Here is a 13475-nt window from a genome sequence, read left to right as displayed (position 1 = left end):
GGCCCTAGCATGGACTTCATCTTGGGAGCCGGGCTGCTGGCCCCGGTCTCACGCGTCCTTGGTCACCCAGTGGCAGTCACCAAAGGACCATGCAGACTGCGCAGTTGCCCTCCCCTTTAAGCACCACGCTATTGCCCCAGGAGTGCCCCTCAAAGGAAGCAGAGCACCAGAGACAGGGCTCCGCTTCCTTTGAGGAGCATAAGGCCCAATTCCGCGTCGGGGCCAGAAGCAGAGGTAACGTTTCGGGCCGATGACCCTTCATCAGAACTTCGTTTGTTTCTCTCCACAGATGCTGAGATTTCCAGCATTTTCTGTTTTTATTTCAGATTCCAGCTTCTGCAGTGTTTTGCTTTTATAGATAAGGAGGGAACCAGGCGAGTGCAGTCCCACCCAGCTAGACGACCATGACAGACATTGGAGGAGAATGGTGTGGTCAACCGTGTGAAGGGCTGCAGACAGGTTGAGAAGGACGAGGAGGAACAGTTTACCACTGTCACGGTCACATAGGATACCATTTGTGACCTTGATAAGAGCCATTTCCGTACTGTGGCAGGGGCAGAAAAATGATTGGAGGGATTCAAACATGGAGTTTGGTGATAGGTGGGCATGAATATCTTGAAGCAGTGCTCTCAGATGGCTCTTTGCAAAGAAACAAAATTTCCAGATTTGCTTGTAAGTAACTGTCGGGATTAACTGACATGCATTTCCGGGGCCTAAGCTTCTTTAGGCTTTCCTCATAGTTCAGACCTCCAAGTCTAGGGATCTGCCTTGTGGCTATTCTCTGTACGTCTCCAGTGCTTGAACATCTCCCTGTGTCTCGGTGATCAGAAGTGGGCGCATTGTTCAAGGTGTGCTCTGACCAGAGTACTAGACAATTTAATCATGACTTCCTCAGACTTGTATTCTATTGTTTTGGCAATTTTGTTCAACATTTTATTGGCTTTATTGATTGTTCCACGGCATTTGGTTGAACATATTGACCGCAAAATTCGAGGTTTTGGAACTGGCCGTTAAAACGGGTTTTGTTGAAAAATAGCAGGACTTCACTGCCACCTGCGTCTGGTGTGAAACACAGAAGCTGCATTTTAGAGAGGTCGGCAGCGCTACCATTGCTTGCACTTGCCTCTCACATGTAAATATACAGATCATGATGTCAATCGGCACACAACGCCTGAACTGACACACCGTTGCGAATTTGGATGTTGACGCATGGAAGAACATGCATGCAGCAGTCCTGCAGAGACACTATCAGAGCTTTTTAAAGGGACACACATATCTTTCAGATAAGTTCCATTCCAATTTCAGCTATTTACATTTTACTGGAGTAGTGGCTTGGTGGAATACTTTAAAAAGTTAGTAAAATGTGCAGAGAATGCTGCTGGACATTTGCAAGGCTTTGGATGTTAACGAAATGCCTCTGAGAAGACAACTTGCTCCCAGTCCTGGAGGCTCTAGTTGCAGTCCCCATTGGGCTACAGCAGCACATGGAGATGAAGCAAAGGGGAGAAGCAGCTCTCAGAGGGAAGAGGAGGAAACAGAAGAAAAAGCAGAAGGAAGGAGGCAACGCAGACAGCCACTTTCTGGCCGAGATATCCAGGATGGAATCAGCCACCTGTGCTACTAGTGACCACAACCTCAAATCCTCTTTAAAGATTAGTCCCATGCTTTACCTTCCCTATATTATTGAGCATCACAGCATCCTCATGGCCACAATGCTGAAATAAAAGTCATTACAAAGCAAAGCAAATCCAACTGTATCTATATATGCATCCAATTTTACATCAAAAACATTAAATAATCACCCATGTGCATTCCATTACTGAGTGTCTTGCATGTGCCTTTGCCTATGCTTGTGACTTTACGCAGTGCTACCCCAGTAGCTGCAGCATGGCTGGTGAAAGGCTGCTGACTTTCAGTACGGGACATTGCTGATGGTTTTGCAGGATGACCCCAAGGAGCTGGTAGCTGGGAGTTTGAAATCGAATGATAGTGTTTCTTCTTCTTCACTCTCCTCTCATTCTTCTTGGTCAACCACTGGCTGGGCAGGCTGGATTTCTTGGGTGACTGAAATGAGGAAGGCACAAGGGTGGGGTTGTGGTTAGGGGAGGACAGGAAAGCAAGACCTCATGCTTACATCAGGTGCAGCTTGTTCATCAGAAGAGACTGTGGCATAAGGGGGAAGTTGGATGTGAGAAGAAGGATAATGTATGATGAAAGCAGCATCTTGTATCCTTTCAGTCCCGCCTCTGCCCAAGGGCTCAGCCATGCCCCTACAAAGATAGGCCAGCACTGTTTCCTCCAAGTGGGTGAGGTGAGGCTAGGAATGGGAGGTGTGCCATGTGTTTGGTGCAGATTGTTGTTAGATGAGTAATGCGGGGGTGGAGTTGTCATGTATGTAAACCTTACTAGTATGTAAGACATGCCACCAGGGGGTGCACCTGTTGGAGACCCAAGGGTCACCTGCACACCCCAGACGAGCAGGTATAAAAGGCAGTCTACTATGCTGCTTCTGCACTCTGGAGTTACATTAAAGAGACCAAGGTCACAACAGTTTGAACTTACAGTATACAGTCTTGTGGAGTTATTCTGAACATAACAATTGGCGACCAAAAGCAGATCACGAACTTTCACGCGGTTATGGCTGCCGTTGGTATTCTTGAGAGATTTGTTGAGGATGATGTTTGGGACCAGTACTTCGTGGCCAACGAGCTGGATATAGACAGTAACGCGATCAAGCGCAGGGCGATTCTCCTCACTGTTTGTGGGTCCACGATATATGGCCTCATCAAAAATCTGCTAGCACCGACGAAACCAACTGACAAGACATATGCAGAGTTGTGCACGCTGGTTCGGGAACACTTCAAGCCGAAGGAGAGCATCTTAATGGCCAGGTATCGCTTTTATACGCACCATCGCTCCAAGGGCCAGGACGTGGCAAGCTATGTCGCCGACCTAAGATGCCTTGCGGGACCGTGCGAATTTGCTGGATTTTTGGGGGAAATGTTGTGGGACATTTTCATGCTTGGAATCGGCCACGAGGTCATTCTTCGCAAACTGCTGCCTGCCGAATCCCTAGATCTGAGCAAGGCCATCACGATAGCCCAGGCTTTCATGGCCAACGAACGATAACTCTAAACAGATATCTTTGCAGCATTGAAGCTCACCGGCAAGAACTGTGCATAAAATAACGCCTTCAGCAGGCAGAACTGTACATGGCCAGGCCTATACGCCTACAGAGGCCAGACCTAGGATGACTCAGAGTCTGCTGTGAATGCGAATCCATTAACACCATGTTGGCGCTGCAGGGGTAATCATTGGGCCCATCAATGTCGATTCAAGCACTACGTGTGCAAGGGCTGTGGAACCTCGAGTGAATGTGCAAACATACTGCGATTCACCATGTGGCAGAGTCGACAAAAGGGGCAAAAATGCGAAGGCAGAACATTATCTGGATGGCGGCAGATTAGGAAAAGGGGAGGTGCAATGAGACCTGGTTCATCATGGTTCATCAGTCATGGTTCATCAGTCACTGAAAGTGGGCATGCAGGTACAGCAGGCAGTGAAGAAGGCAAATGGTATGTTGGCCTTCATAGCTAGGGGATTTGAGTATAGGAGCAGGGAGGTCTTACTGAAGTTGTACAAGGCCTTAATGAGGCCTCACCTGGAATATTGTGTACGGTTTTGGTCTCCTAATCTGAGGAAGGACGTTCTTGCCATTGAGGGAGTGCAGCGAAGGTTCACCAAACTGATTCCAGGGATGGCTGGACTGTCATATGTGGAGAGACTGGATCAACTGGGCCTTTATTCATTGGAGTTTAGAAGGATGAGAGGGGATCTCATAGAAACGTGTAAGATTCTGATGGGACTGGACAGGTTCGATGCGGGAAGAATGTTCTCGATGTTGGGGAAGTCCAGAACCAGGGGACATAGTCTTAGGATAAGGGGTAGGCCATTTCGGACTGAGATGAGGAGAAACTTCTTCACTCAGAGAGTTGTTAACCTGTGGAGTTCCCTGTCGCAGAGAGTTGTTGATGCCAGTTCATTGGATATATTCAAGAGGGAGTTAGATATGGCCCTTCCAGCTAAGGGGATCAAGGGGTATGGAGAGAAAGCAGGAAAGGGGTACTGAGGGAATGATCAGCCATGATCTTATTGAATGGCGGTGCAGGCTCGAAGGGCCGAATGGCCTACTCCTGCATCTATTTTCTATGTTTCTATGTTTCTAAGATGACCAATCCGGTGCGGATCACGCTGAGCGAGTAAGAGAGGCAACTCAACCCGAGGCTGAAAAGAAGTGTATGGGGTACACACCTTCACCACCAAAAGCCCTCCGATAATGTTGAAAGTCAAATTAAACGGCATTCCAGTTTCCTTGGAATTGGACACAGGGGCGAGTCAGTCAATTATGAGCCAGAAGGCTTTTGAGAAACTGTGGGGCAAAGAGGCACAAAGGCCAAAACTAAGCCCGATTCACACAATGCTGCGCACTTACACCAAAGATTTCATACCAGTGGAGGTATCGTATGATGGAACTGTGCATGATTTATCACTATGGATTGTACCAGGCAATGGCCCAACGCTGTTCAGCAGAAGCTGGCTAGGGAAGATCCGATGGAACTGGGGCGACATCAAAGCACTGTCTTCGGTGGATGACGCCTCGTGCACCCAAATGCTAAATAAATTCCTATCGTTATTTGAGCCAGGCATTGGCAACTTCACAGGTGCCAAACTGCAGATCCATCTAGTCCCTGATGCATGGTCCATTCATCACAAGGCCCGAGCAGTTCCATATATGATGCGAGAGAAAGTCGAGATCAAGCTGGACAAACTCCAACAAGAGGGAATCATATCACCAGACGAGTTTAACGAGTGGGCTAGTCCAATTGTTTCGGTGTTGAAAAGCGATGGGACGGTCAGAATCTACGAGGACTACAAGGTAACAATCAACCGAGTCTCATTACAGGACCAGTACCACTACCCAAAGTGGATGACCTGTTTGCAATGCTAGCAGAGGGGAAGTCATTCACCAAGCTGGATCTAACCTCTGCTAACATGACACAGGAGCTGCTGAACCTTCGAAAAATTTGACGTGCTTCAAAACGCACAAAAGACTGTTCATATACCACAGATGCCCCTTTGGGATTCGCTCGGCTGCAGCCATCTTCCAGAGGAACATGGAGAGTCTGCTAAAATTGGTTCTGCGCACCGTGGTGTTTCAAGACGACATCCTGATCACTGGTCGCAACACCACCGAACACTTGCACAACCTGGAAGAGGTTCTCAAGCGACTGGACAGAGTGGGACTCAGGCTGAAATGCTCCAAGTGTGTTTTCCTGCCGCCAGAGATCGAATTTTTGATGGGAAAGATTGCAGCGGACGGCATCAGACCCATGGACTCCAAGACAGGGGCCATCAAGGATGCACCCAGGCCACAGAATGTGACGGAGCTGCGTTTGTTCCTGGGACTCCTCAACTATTTTGGTAACTTTCTACCGGGGTTGAGCACTTTGCTGCAACCTTTGCATTTATTGCTATGTAAGGGTGACGACTGGGTTTGGGGTAAATCTCAAGAGACAGCCTTTAATAAGGCAGAAACCTGCTATGTTCTAACAAGTTACTTGTATTGTATGACCCGTGTAAACATTTAGTACTCGCTTGTGATGCATCTTCGTATGGAGTCGGTTGTGTGTTACAGCAAGTTAAAGTGTCAGGCAAACTGCAACCGGTTGCATATGCGTTCAGAAGTTTATCTAAGGCTGAAAGAGCCGACAGTATGGTTGAGAAAGAAGCATTAGCATGCTTATACAGGGTTAAGAAAATACACCAATACCTATTTGGACTCCGGTTCGAGCTCAAAACCAACCACAAACCATTCATTTCGCTGTTCTCAGAAAGCAAAGGTATTAACACCAATGCTTTGGCTCGCATCCAAAGATGGGCACTAACATTATCTGCGTATGACTATGTAATCCGCCACAGACCAGGCACTGAGAACTGTGCTGATGACCTCAGTCAGCTACCATTGCCCACCACCAATGGCGCAGCCCGCAGACTTGCTTCTTGTAATGGATGTTTTTGAGAGCGAGGGGTCACCCGTCATGGCTCGCCAGATCAGGACCTGGACTAGCCAGGACCCTGTGCTATCACTAGTAAAAAGCTGCGTCCTTAATGGGACCTGGTCGACTGTTCCCGGGGAAATGCAAGACGAAATTAAGCCGTTTTACCGACGCAAGGATGAAATGTCCATCCATTCGGATTGTCTGCTATGGGGAAATCGCGTGGTTTTGCCAAAAAAAGGCAGGGAAACGTTTATACGCGACTTACACAGTACCCACCCAGGCATTGTCATGATGAAGGCTATCGCCACGTTGCATGTTTGGTGGCCCGGTATTGACTCAGAATAGGAGTCATGCGTGTACCAATGTAACACTTGCTCACAATTGAGCAATGCACCAAGGGAGGCCCCACTGAGTCTGTGATCATTTCCCCTCCAAACCGTGGTCCAGGGTCCATGTAGATTTCACTGGCCACTTTCTAGGAAAGATGTTCCTAGTAGCAGTGGACGCTTACTCTAAATGGATTGAATGTATAATAATGTCATCATGTACGTCCACTGCCACCATTGAAAGCCTCCGGGCCATGTTCGCCACCCATGGTTTGCCCGACGTCCTTGTTAGTGACAATGGACCATGTTGCACCAGCTCAGAATTCAATGTGTTCATGACCCACAATGGCATCAAGCATGTCAGGTCAGCCCCATTTAAGCCCATATCCAATGGTCAAGCGGAATGGGCAGTCCAAACTCTCAAGCAGAGCTTGAAACGCATGACGGACGGTTCCCTACAGACCCGGTTATCTCGAGTTCTGCTCAGCTACCGGACGTGACCCCCTGCAGAATTGTTAATGAAGAAAGCACTCAAAATCAGGCTCTCCTTAGTCCACCCGGATCTCAATGATCATGTAGAAACCCGGCGTCACCGGCATAACATGTACCACGATCGCGCAGCTGTATCACGTGACATTGAGGTTAATGACCCTGTGTTTGTTCTTAATTACGGTCATGGTCCCAAATGGGTTGCTGGCAGTGTTTTAGCCAAGGAGGGGAATAGAGTATTTGTTGTCAAACTTTTGAATGGACAAACATGCAGAAAGCATTTGGATCAGACCAAACTGCGATTCACTGACAACCAAGAACAGTTTGAAGAGGACGTTACCATCATTGATCCACCAGCACACACCCAACCAGCAATCGACCTCGCTGTCAACCACGAGGATGAACCCCCATCCCCGACAGTCCGATCAGACCAGCCGCATGGCAGTGCAGCAATGATCTGACCAATTCACCCATGCCAGGACTTCAACTCAGGCGAGCAACCCGGGAACGCAGAGCCCCAGATCGCCTCAACTTGTAAATAACTTGTATCTAAGACTTTGGGGGGAAGTGATGTTATATATGTAAACCTTACTAGTGTTTAAGTCTTGCCACCAGGGGGTGCATCTGTTAGAGACCCAAGGGTCACCTGCACACCCTGGGCAAGCAGGCATAAAAGGCAGTCTACCATACTACTTCTGCACTCTGGAGTTAAATTTAAAGAGACCAAGGATTGAAAGTTGGCATGCAGGTATGGCAGGCGGTGAAGAAGGCAAATGGCATGTTGGCCTTCATAGCTAGGGGATTTGAGTATAGGAGCAGGGAGGTCTTACTGCAGTTGTACAGGGCCTTGGTGAGACCTCACCTGGAATATTGTGTTCAGTTTTGGTCTCCTAATCTGAGGAAGGACATTCTTGCAATTGAGGGAGTGCAGCAAAGGTTCACCAGACTGATTCCCAGGATGGCAGGACTGACACATGAGGAGAGACTGGATCGGCTGGGCCTGTATTCACTGGGGTTTAGAAGAATGAGAGGGGATCTCATAGAAACATATAAAATTCTGACGGGATTGGACAGGTTAGAGGCAGGAAGAATGTTCCCGATACTGGGGAAGTCCAGAACCAGGGGACATAGTCTAAGGATAAAGGGTAAGCCATTTAGGACCGAGTTGAGGAGAAACTTCTTCACTCAGAGAGTTGTTAACCTGTGGAATTCTCTGCTGCAGTTGTTGAGGCCAGTTCGTTAGATATATTGAAGAGGGAGTTAGATATGGCCCTTACGGCTAAAGGGATCAAGGGGTATGGAGAGAAAGCAGGAAAGGGATACTGAGGTGAATGATCAGCCATGATCTTATTGAATGGTGGTGCAGGCTCAAAGGGCCGAATGGTCTACTCCTGCACCTATTTTCTATGTTTCTATGTAACAGTTTGAGCTTACTATATACAGTCTTGTGGAGTTATTCTGAACATAACAGGGGGGTCATACATTAAGAAATGTGAGTTTAGTAGTGCAGTTAGTAGGAGGCAGCTTTTGAAAACACTAACCTTGACCACTCGTCTGAGGTCATAACTTCTTTGGGCACTGGAGTCAGGTCCTGGGGACAACACTGCTGGCAGTGATGGCCTCAGCAATTTGATCCCACATCCTACTTTCTGGAGGGCCTCATGGCTCCTGTTAGTAGAGGACCTCTCTTCCAGTATTGATCCCCTGCACAAAGCTCAAGTGCTGCATCTGAGACCCGGGGTGCCCTTCTCTGGCCTGTTAAACCATTTTTGTTAGTGCTGAAGTATCTTTACCATTTCTTAAGTGCAGAAGGCAGTTCAGCTTTAAGAGCTGCAGAATGCCTAGTCTGGAATGATTTAAAAAAAAACATTTTTTGCAGAAGGCAGTTCATCTCTAAGGGCTCAAGACTGCTTTCAAAATTGACAGCCTTGGTTTAATAAAATGCAGCATTGCTGCAGCAACATGACTTTGGGGCTCCTGCTGAGCACAAAGCCTGTTAGCAGCGCGATAGTCGCTGGGCTGTGCTCTAAAATCATTTAAATTAGCATGCAACACCAAATTAGCAGGCTGCCTATACTTTCTAAAAGGGTGTGAGCAAATCTCACCCCGTGGTGCCCCTGCCCATTTTCGGGCCTTATCGAATTTCCCGTCCATTGAGTGTCAAGTCTATTAATGATGTATTGATTTCTCTTTCTGTGAAGAAGAACTTCCTACCACCTGTATCAGTCCTGAACCTGTGGTCCTTTGTCCTACTCTATCCTTTCATTGTGTACATACGAACATACAAACATACAAGCTGGTCCATCTAGCCTATCTCATGCAGTTGTGATGCCATATGAATCTGGTCAAGAAACTGGCACCTCAGAGGTGCCAAATAGTCTCCTGGGAGAGGTGAAAGATTAGTTCAAAAACCTACGATCAATTAGGGGGAAAAAATCTGGAAAATTCCTCTCCAATCCCTCTTAGTGATTGAGGCTACTCCAGGAGATCACATTGACTATAATTTATATTATTTGGTACCTAGCTCTTGTATGATGCGATCCTGCACCCCAGCCCAGGAATAAATCCAGCTCTCTTCTTAATACAGTAAACTGCTGCTCAGTCTTACTCTTACTTCTGCTGCTCCATTGGTCAGTTCACTGTGCAGTCATTACAACACACATTTTACTGTTGCTACTGAAAGTAGCAATATCAGGGTTTAAGAGGCAGGTGTTAATTCTCTCAAAAACCCACAGTTAATCCCTTAATAGCACAGTGCCGAATTCTAAGCCATACTGTGTATGTTAATGACAATACTATGAATTGCAAAGGGACATTTCTTATTAAAATCAATCTGCCAAGTCTGGTCAATAATAACACAAATCAAATGGAAACACTGAAGTTAACACAAGACCAGTTTATTAAGTAAGCAACAGTTTCATACATCAATATATTTACAGACATTGATTCACTGCAATGATTAGGTATCTTGAAAATGCCCCTAAACATTCATCCTTTTTTATATGCAATAATGTAATTTTATGAAGACAGGTATTAGTCCAGGAATTATAGACTATTCACAATAATAGTGGTCATTTTCACATTGGCATCAATAAGTATGGAACAAAAATGAAAGCACAGTTCTAGGATTACAACAACCAGGTCATCTGTTGCTAAGAAGTATTATTTGGACCAAGTTCACGCTTGGTTGAGGACTCCAATAAATTATATACAAATCTAGTCAATTTGAAAATATTGATTCAGTAAATCAATCCTAAAAGCAACAACCCACAAGGAGAGCATATGAAAGTCAATCCTCTGTTTTTAAAATGCACTGCTCGTCTCCGGTTAAAATTGAATGGACAATAGTCTGTGAGTGGAACATTAGAAATGGATAATGGGGAACATCTTATGACCATGTCAGGTTTTTGTTTGGATGAGGAAATCTATGAACTGGAGAGAACAGGAAGTTTTTGGTACTTTAAAATTCTGCACAGCAAGTGAAAAAGATAGGTTTGCTACATTGGAGTTCTATGTTTTAATCAGAGCTCTGTGTGTAGCAAGCATGCATGTCTGCAGAGTCAACTATATTTTATAATGGGAAAAGTGTACAGTTTAAATGTAAATAAGTAAAAGGTCACTTTTGATAGATGATATATTTAATAGGCAACGTTATAGTGTAATAAATTAACATTTTTATTTGCATTAAACATTTTACATCTACAAGATAATTGTAAACAGAAACTGGAACAACTGACCATTTTGTGCAAAGGTATAGAGATATATGAATTCATGATCAATTGTAAAATATTATAATTGCACATTAATAATTCCTTATGTTTGGCATGATGCACATTTATAGTGTGTTTGTGTGCACATGCATGTGTGTATAGCAAAATATCTTTCTATTCTTTCACATGTGCACATTTTAGATGTATCAGTTGGTATTCATTGCACACACAAGGGAAAATCACAATCCCTTTATATATCTACTGATAATCTTTTGCTCTTAGCTATAAGCAAATTCTGTTCACTAATAAGACTGTCATAATAGAAAAATATGTTCTAATGCAAGGGTTAGCTCCTGTCGCCAGCACAGATATCCAGAATGCCTTCAGTGGGCCAGATGTTAAAAAAAACAGAAAGTGTACAGGAGGAATGAAGACTTACTGTTGTACCTCTACATGTCCCCTTGGGGAAAGATTTCCTTTGTGCCCCATGTGTAACAAAATTGTAAACATTTATAAATAATATTTACAATTTTTCAATGCATAGCACACAGAGGACATTTTCTCCCCATTTCTCCAATTTAGTGACTGTCATAAATAGAATGTCATAGATTGCCATGTACTATGATAAATATTTACAATCATGAGGCTGATTAAATCTTATTCATCCCTGAGTTATTTGAACAGCCTAACTTGTGATGATGTTTATCTTATTAAAAATATTTTCTACATATTGAGTTAAGTTTAGATGTTGGGAGCATTAATCAGATCCGACAATATAGGTCCAACAAAAAGTTCACGCACTTGAAATAAATGCTTATATTAGTTTTATTGCCTCGAAATTGGATGACTCCCAAATCATGGCACGATCCCATTGTAGTGCATGCTGCTCATGCCTGATGAGGCTGGTGGCAGAACTATACAAATTTGATCTGCTCACCTCATTTGCCTAGGTCGGGATCCAAACCAGCAGATCTTCGTTCTTCCCGGAACCAGCAAGCTGGAGGCACCAGTCGAGGCCTCAGAGGCAGCAAGCTGGTCCCAGGAAAAGCGCAGATCGGCTGGCTCGGACCGCAACCCAGCTGGTGAGCAGAGTCCAGGATAAGGGGGGAGGCAGATTGATCAGAACACTGGTAACATTACCACTACACCACCACACCTAACTCTCTACGCGGGAGTCTTCCCTTTATTTATTGGGGACAGCCTGGAGGGTGTTGCACGGGACTATCCCATGCAATCAGTTTTTAAGTCCAATATTTGAAGGGGCTGCTCCTTAAATTCTGGTTGCACTTCAGTCCCACGCTCCTGATCTATGGGCATCCTGTGCGGAGGGGAGCGGGCAAGTCGGAAGGCCTCCTCGTAGGATTACTGCTGGGCCTGGCCAAGGTGGCCATCAACCAGTCCAGGCAGCGGGCGGTCGAGGGGGTCGTTCAGCCCGACTGCCTGCCTCTCTTCCGTGGTTACATTCGAGCCAGGGTGTCCCTAGAGATGGAGCATACGGTGTCCACTGGTACGCTCGTGGCCTTCCGCGAGAGGTGGGCGCCGGAAGGACTGGAGTGCATCATCACCCCCGGCAACCAAATTTTAATTTGACCGTTTTAAGTTAAAAGTTTAATTTGCCGGTTTTAGTGCCCCTTTAATAAGGGGCCACTTGATTTATTGTTTTACTAAAATAGTTGAAGGGGGAATGGGACACACATGGAATGTGCTTATACGTGCCTCCAACCATATTTTCATGTCGGTGCCCTTTTAACGCCTGTAAAACAGATGCAGTGCCAATGAATTTCTAGGCATATTTGTATTAGGTTGTTGTTGGTGTATTGAGAAATAACTATCTCTAACTGTATAAATAGCCAATTTATAATATCTCTGAGTTGTTCTCAGTTGTAACATAAATAATGATAGTATAAGTGTGAAGCTGGTGAGATGCAATTCGATTCTTCTCGAGCTCTGGTTATTTTCCTTCGGTTTAATATCAAACTTCATGATCTTTATACTAAAAAAGGAGAAAGTTAAATAATATTTAATTTCCATTCAGGATTTTGTGCCTAAAATCAAAATTGGTTTCATGTACATTAGAAATAAAAGTTAAATTACATTGAGGCAGAATTTTCTGCAGGGGTGAATCAAATGGCATTTGCCATTATTTAGACTTGCTCTTGTCCATTAAAGGAAATATGGCGAATTACAGTCAAGTCAGGTACAGAAAGAGAAATAAAAAGAATGAAAGAAAGATTAGAATAAGAGTGAAATAAAACAGACAGAAAAGAGAAGGAAAAAAATTTAATTTAAAATTTTATATTTAAAAAAATCTCTAAGAACAATTTACTACCTGTAGGAATTAGACTCTACAGTTTAAATTCTTCCGTTTCTCGGCTAGAGAGGTTGTGGCGTGGCATTGCAGGAACAAAAATCTCATCATTAAAAAGATATTTACGCTGTTAAGTATTAAAGTATTAATCCTGACTTGCTGTAATGAGTTTAATTGGCAATTAATGTGCCAATGCAGCAATTTCTTGAGGTTGATGGCAAGTTTCCGTTTTTGTGTGGCCAACGGTGGGGTATTTCTTTCTCTCAGCAATTTGCTGGACAATTTACACATCAATAACGGCACACGCATTAAACTGGCTGTTATTTTGGTAGCTATTTCTGGGCCAACATTCGGGAAGTCATGCCATGCAATACATGATGTGCCAAAAGGACCTTTGATTCCTCTAGTAGCTTTCCTGGCTTTCGATGTGTACAGTCCCTGCATCTTCAAATCTGTATTGTTACTGTTTTACTTTGAGCCAAGCAACAATGTACAATGGCTGAAGTGTGACAGGAGGGCAGTATGACCGGAAGTGCAAATATTATAGGAAGTTGGCACCAGATGCAAGATTTGTAATATATTA

At 44.8% G+C, this 13475-nt stretch overlaps 1 protein-coding gene across 1 annotated transcript in view; it reads right to left on the bottom strand.

Moving 5' to 3' along the window:
* Nucleotides 1-10622: 10622 nt before the first annotated feature.
* The window catches only part of LOC139273161 (chitin synthase chs-2-like), an 80252-nt gene continuing 77399 nt past the window's right edge, over nucleotides 10623-13475 (bottom strand). The window contains exon 21 of the mRNA XM_070889665.1: nucleotides 10623-12577. Within this exon, the coding sequence (XP_070745766.1) occupies nucleotides 12557-12577 (21 nt within the window). The 3' untranslated portion in view covers nucleotides 10623-12556. The remainder of the gene's footprint in view (nucleotides 12578-13475) is intronic.

The sequence above is a fragment of the Pristiophorus japonicus genome, chromosome 9, assembly GCF_044704955.1.
Source record: "Pristiophorus japonicus isolate sPriJap1 chromosome 9, sPriJap1.hap1, whole genome shotgun sequence".
Classification (NCBI taxonomy): Eukaryota; Metazoa; Chordata; class Chondrichthyes; family Pristiophoridae; genus Pristiophorus; species Pristiophorus japonicus.
Note: the sequence above shows the minus strand (reverse complement) of the source record. Positions and strands in the feature narration are given on the sequence as shown.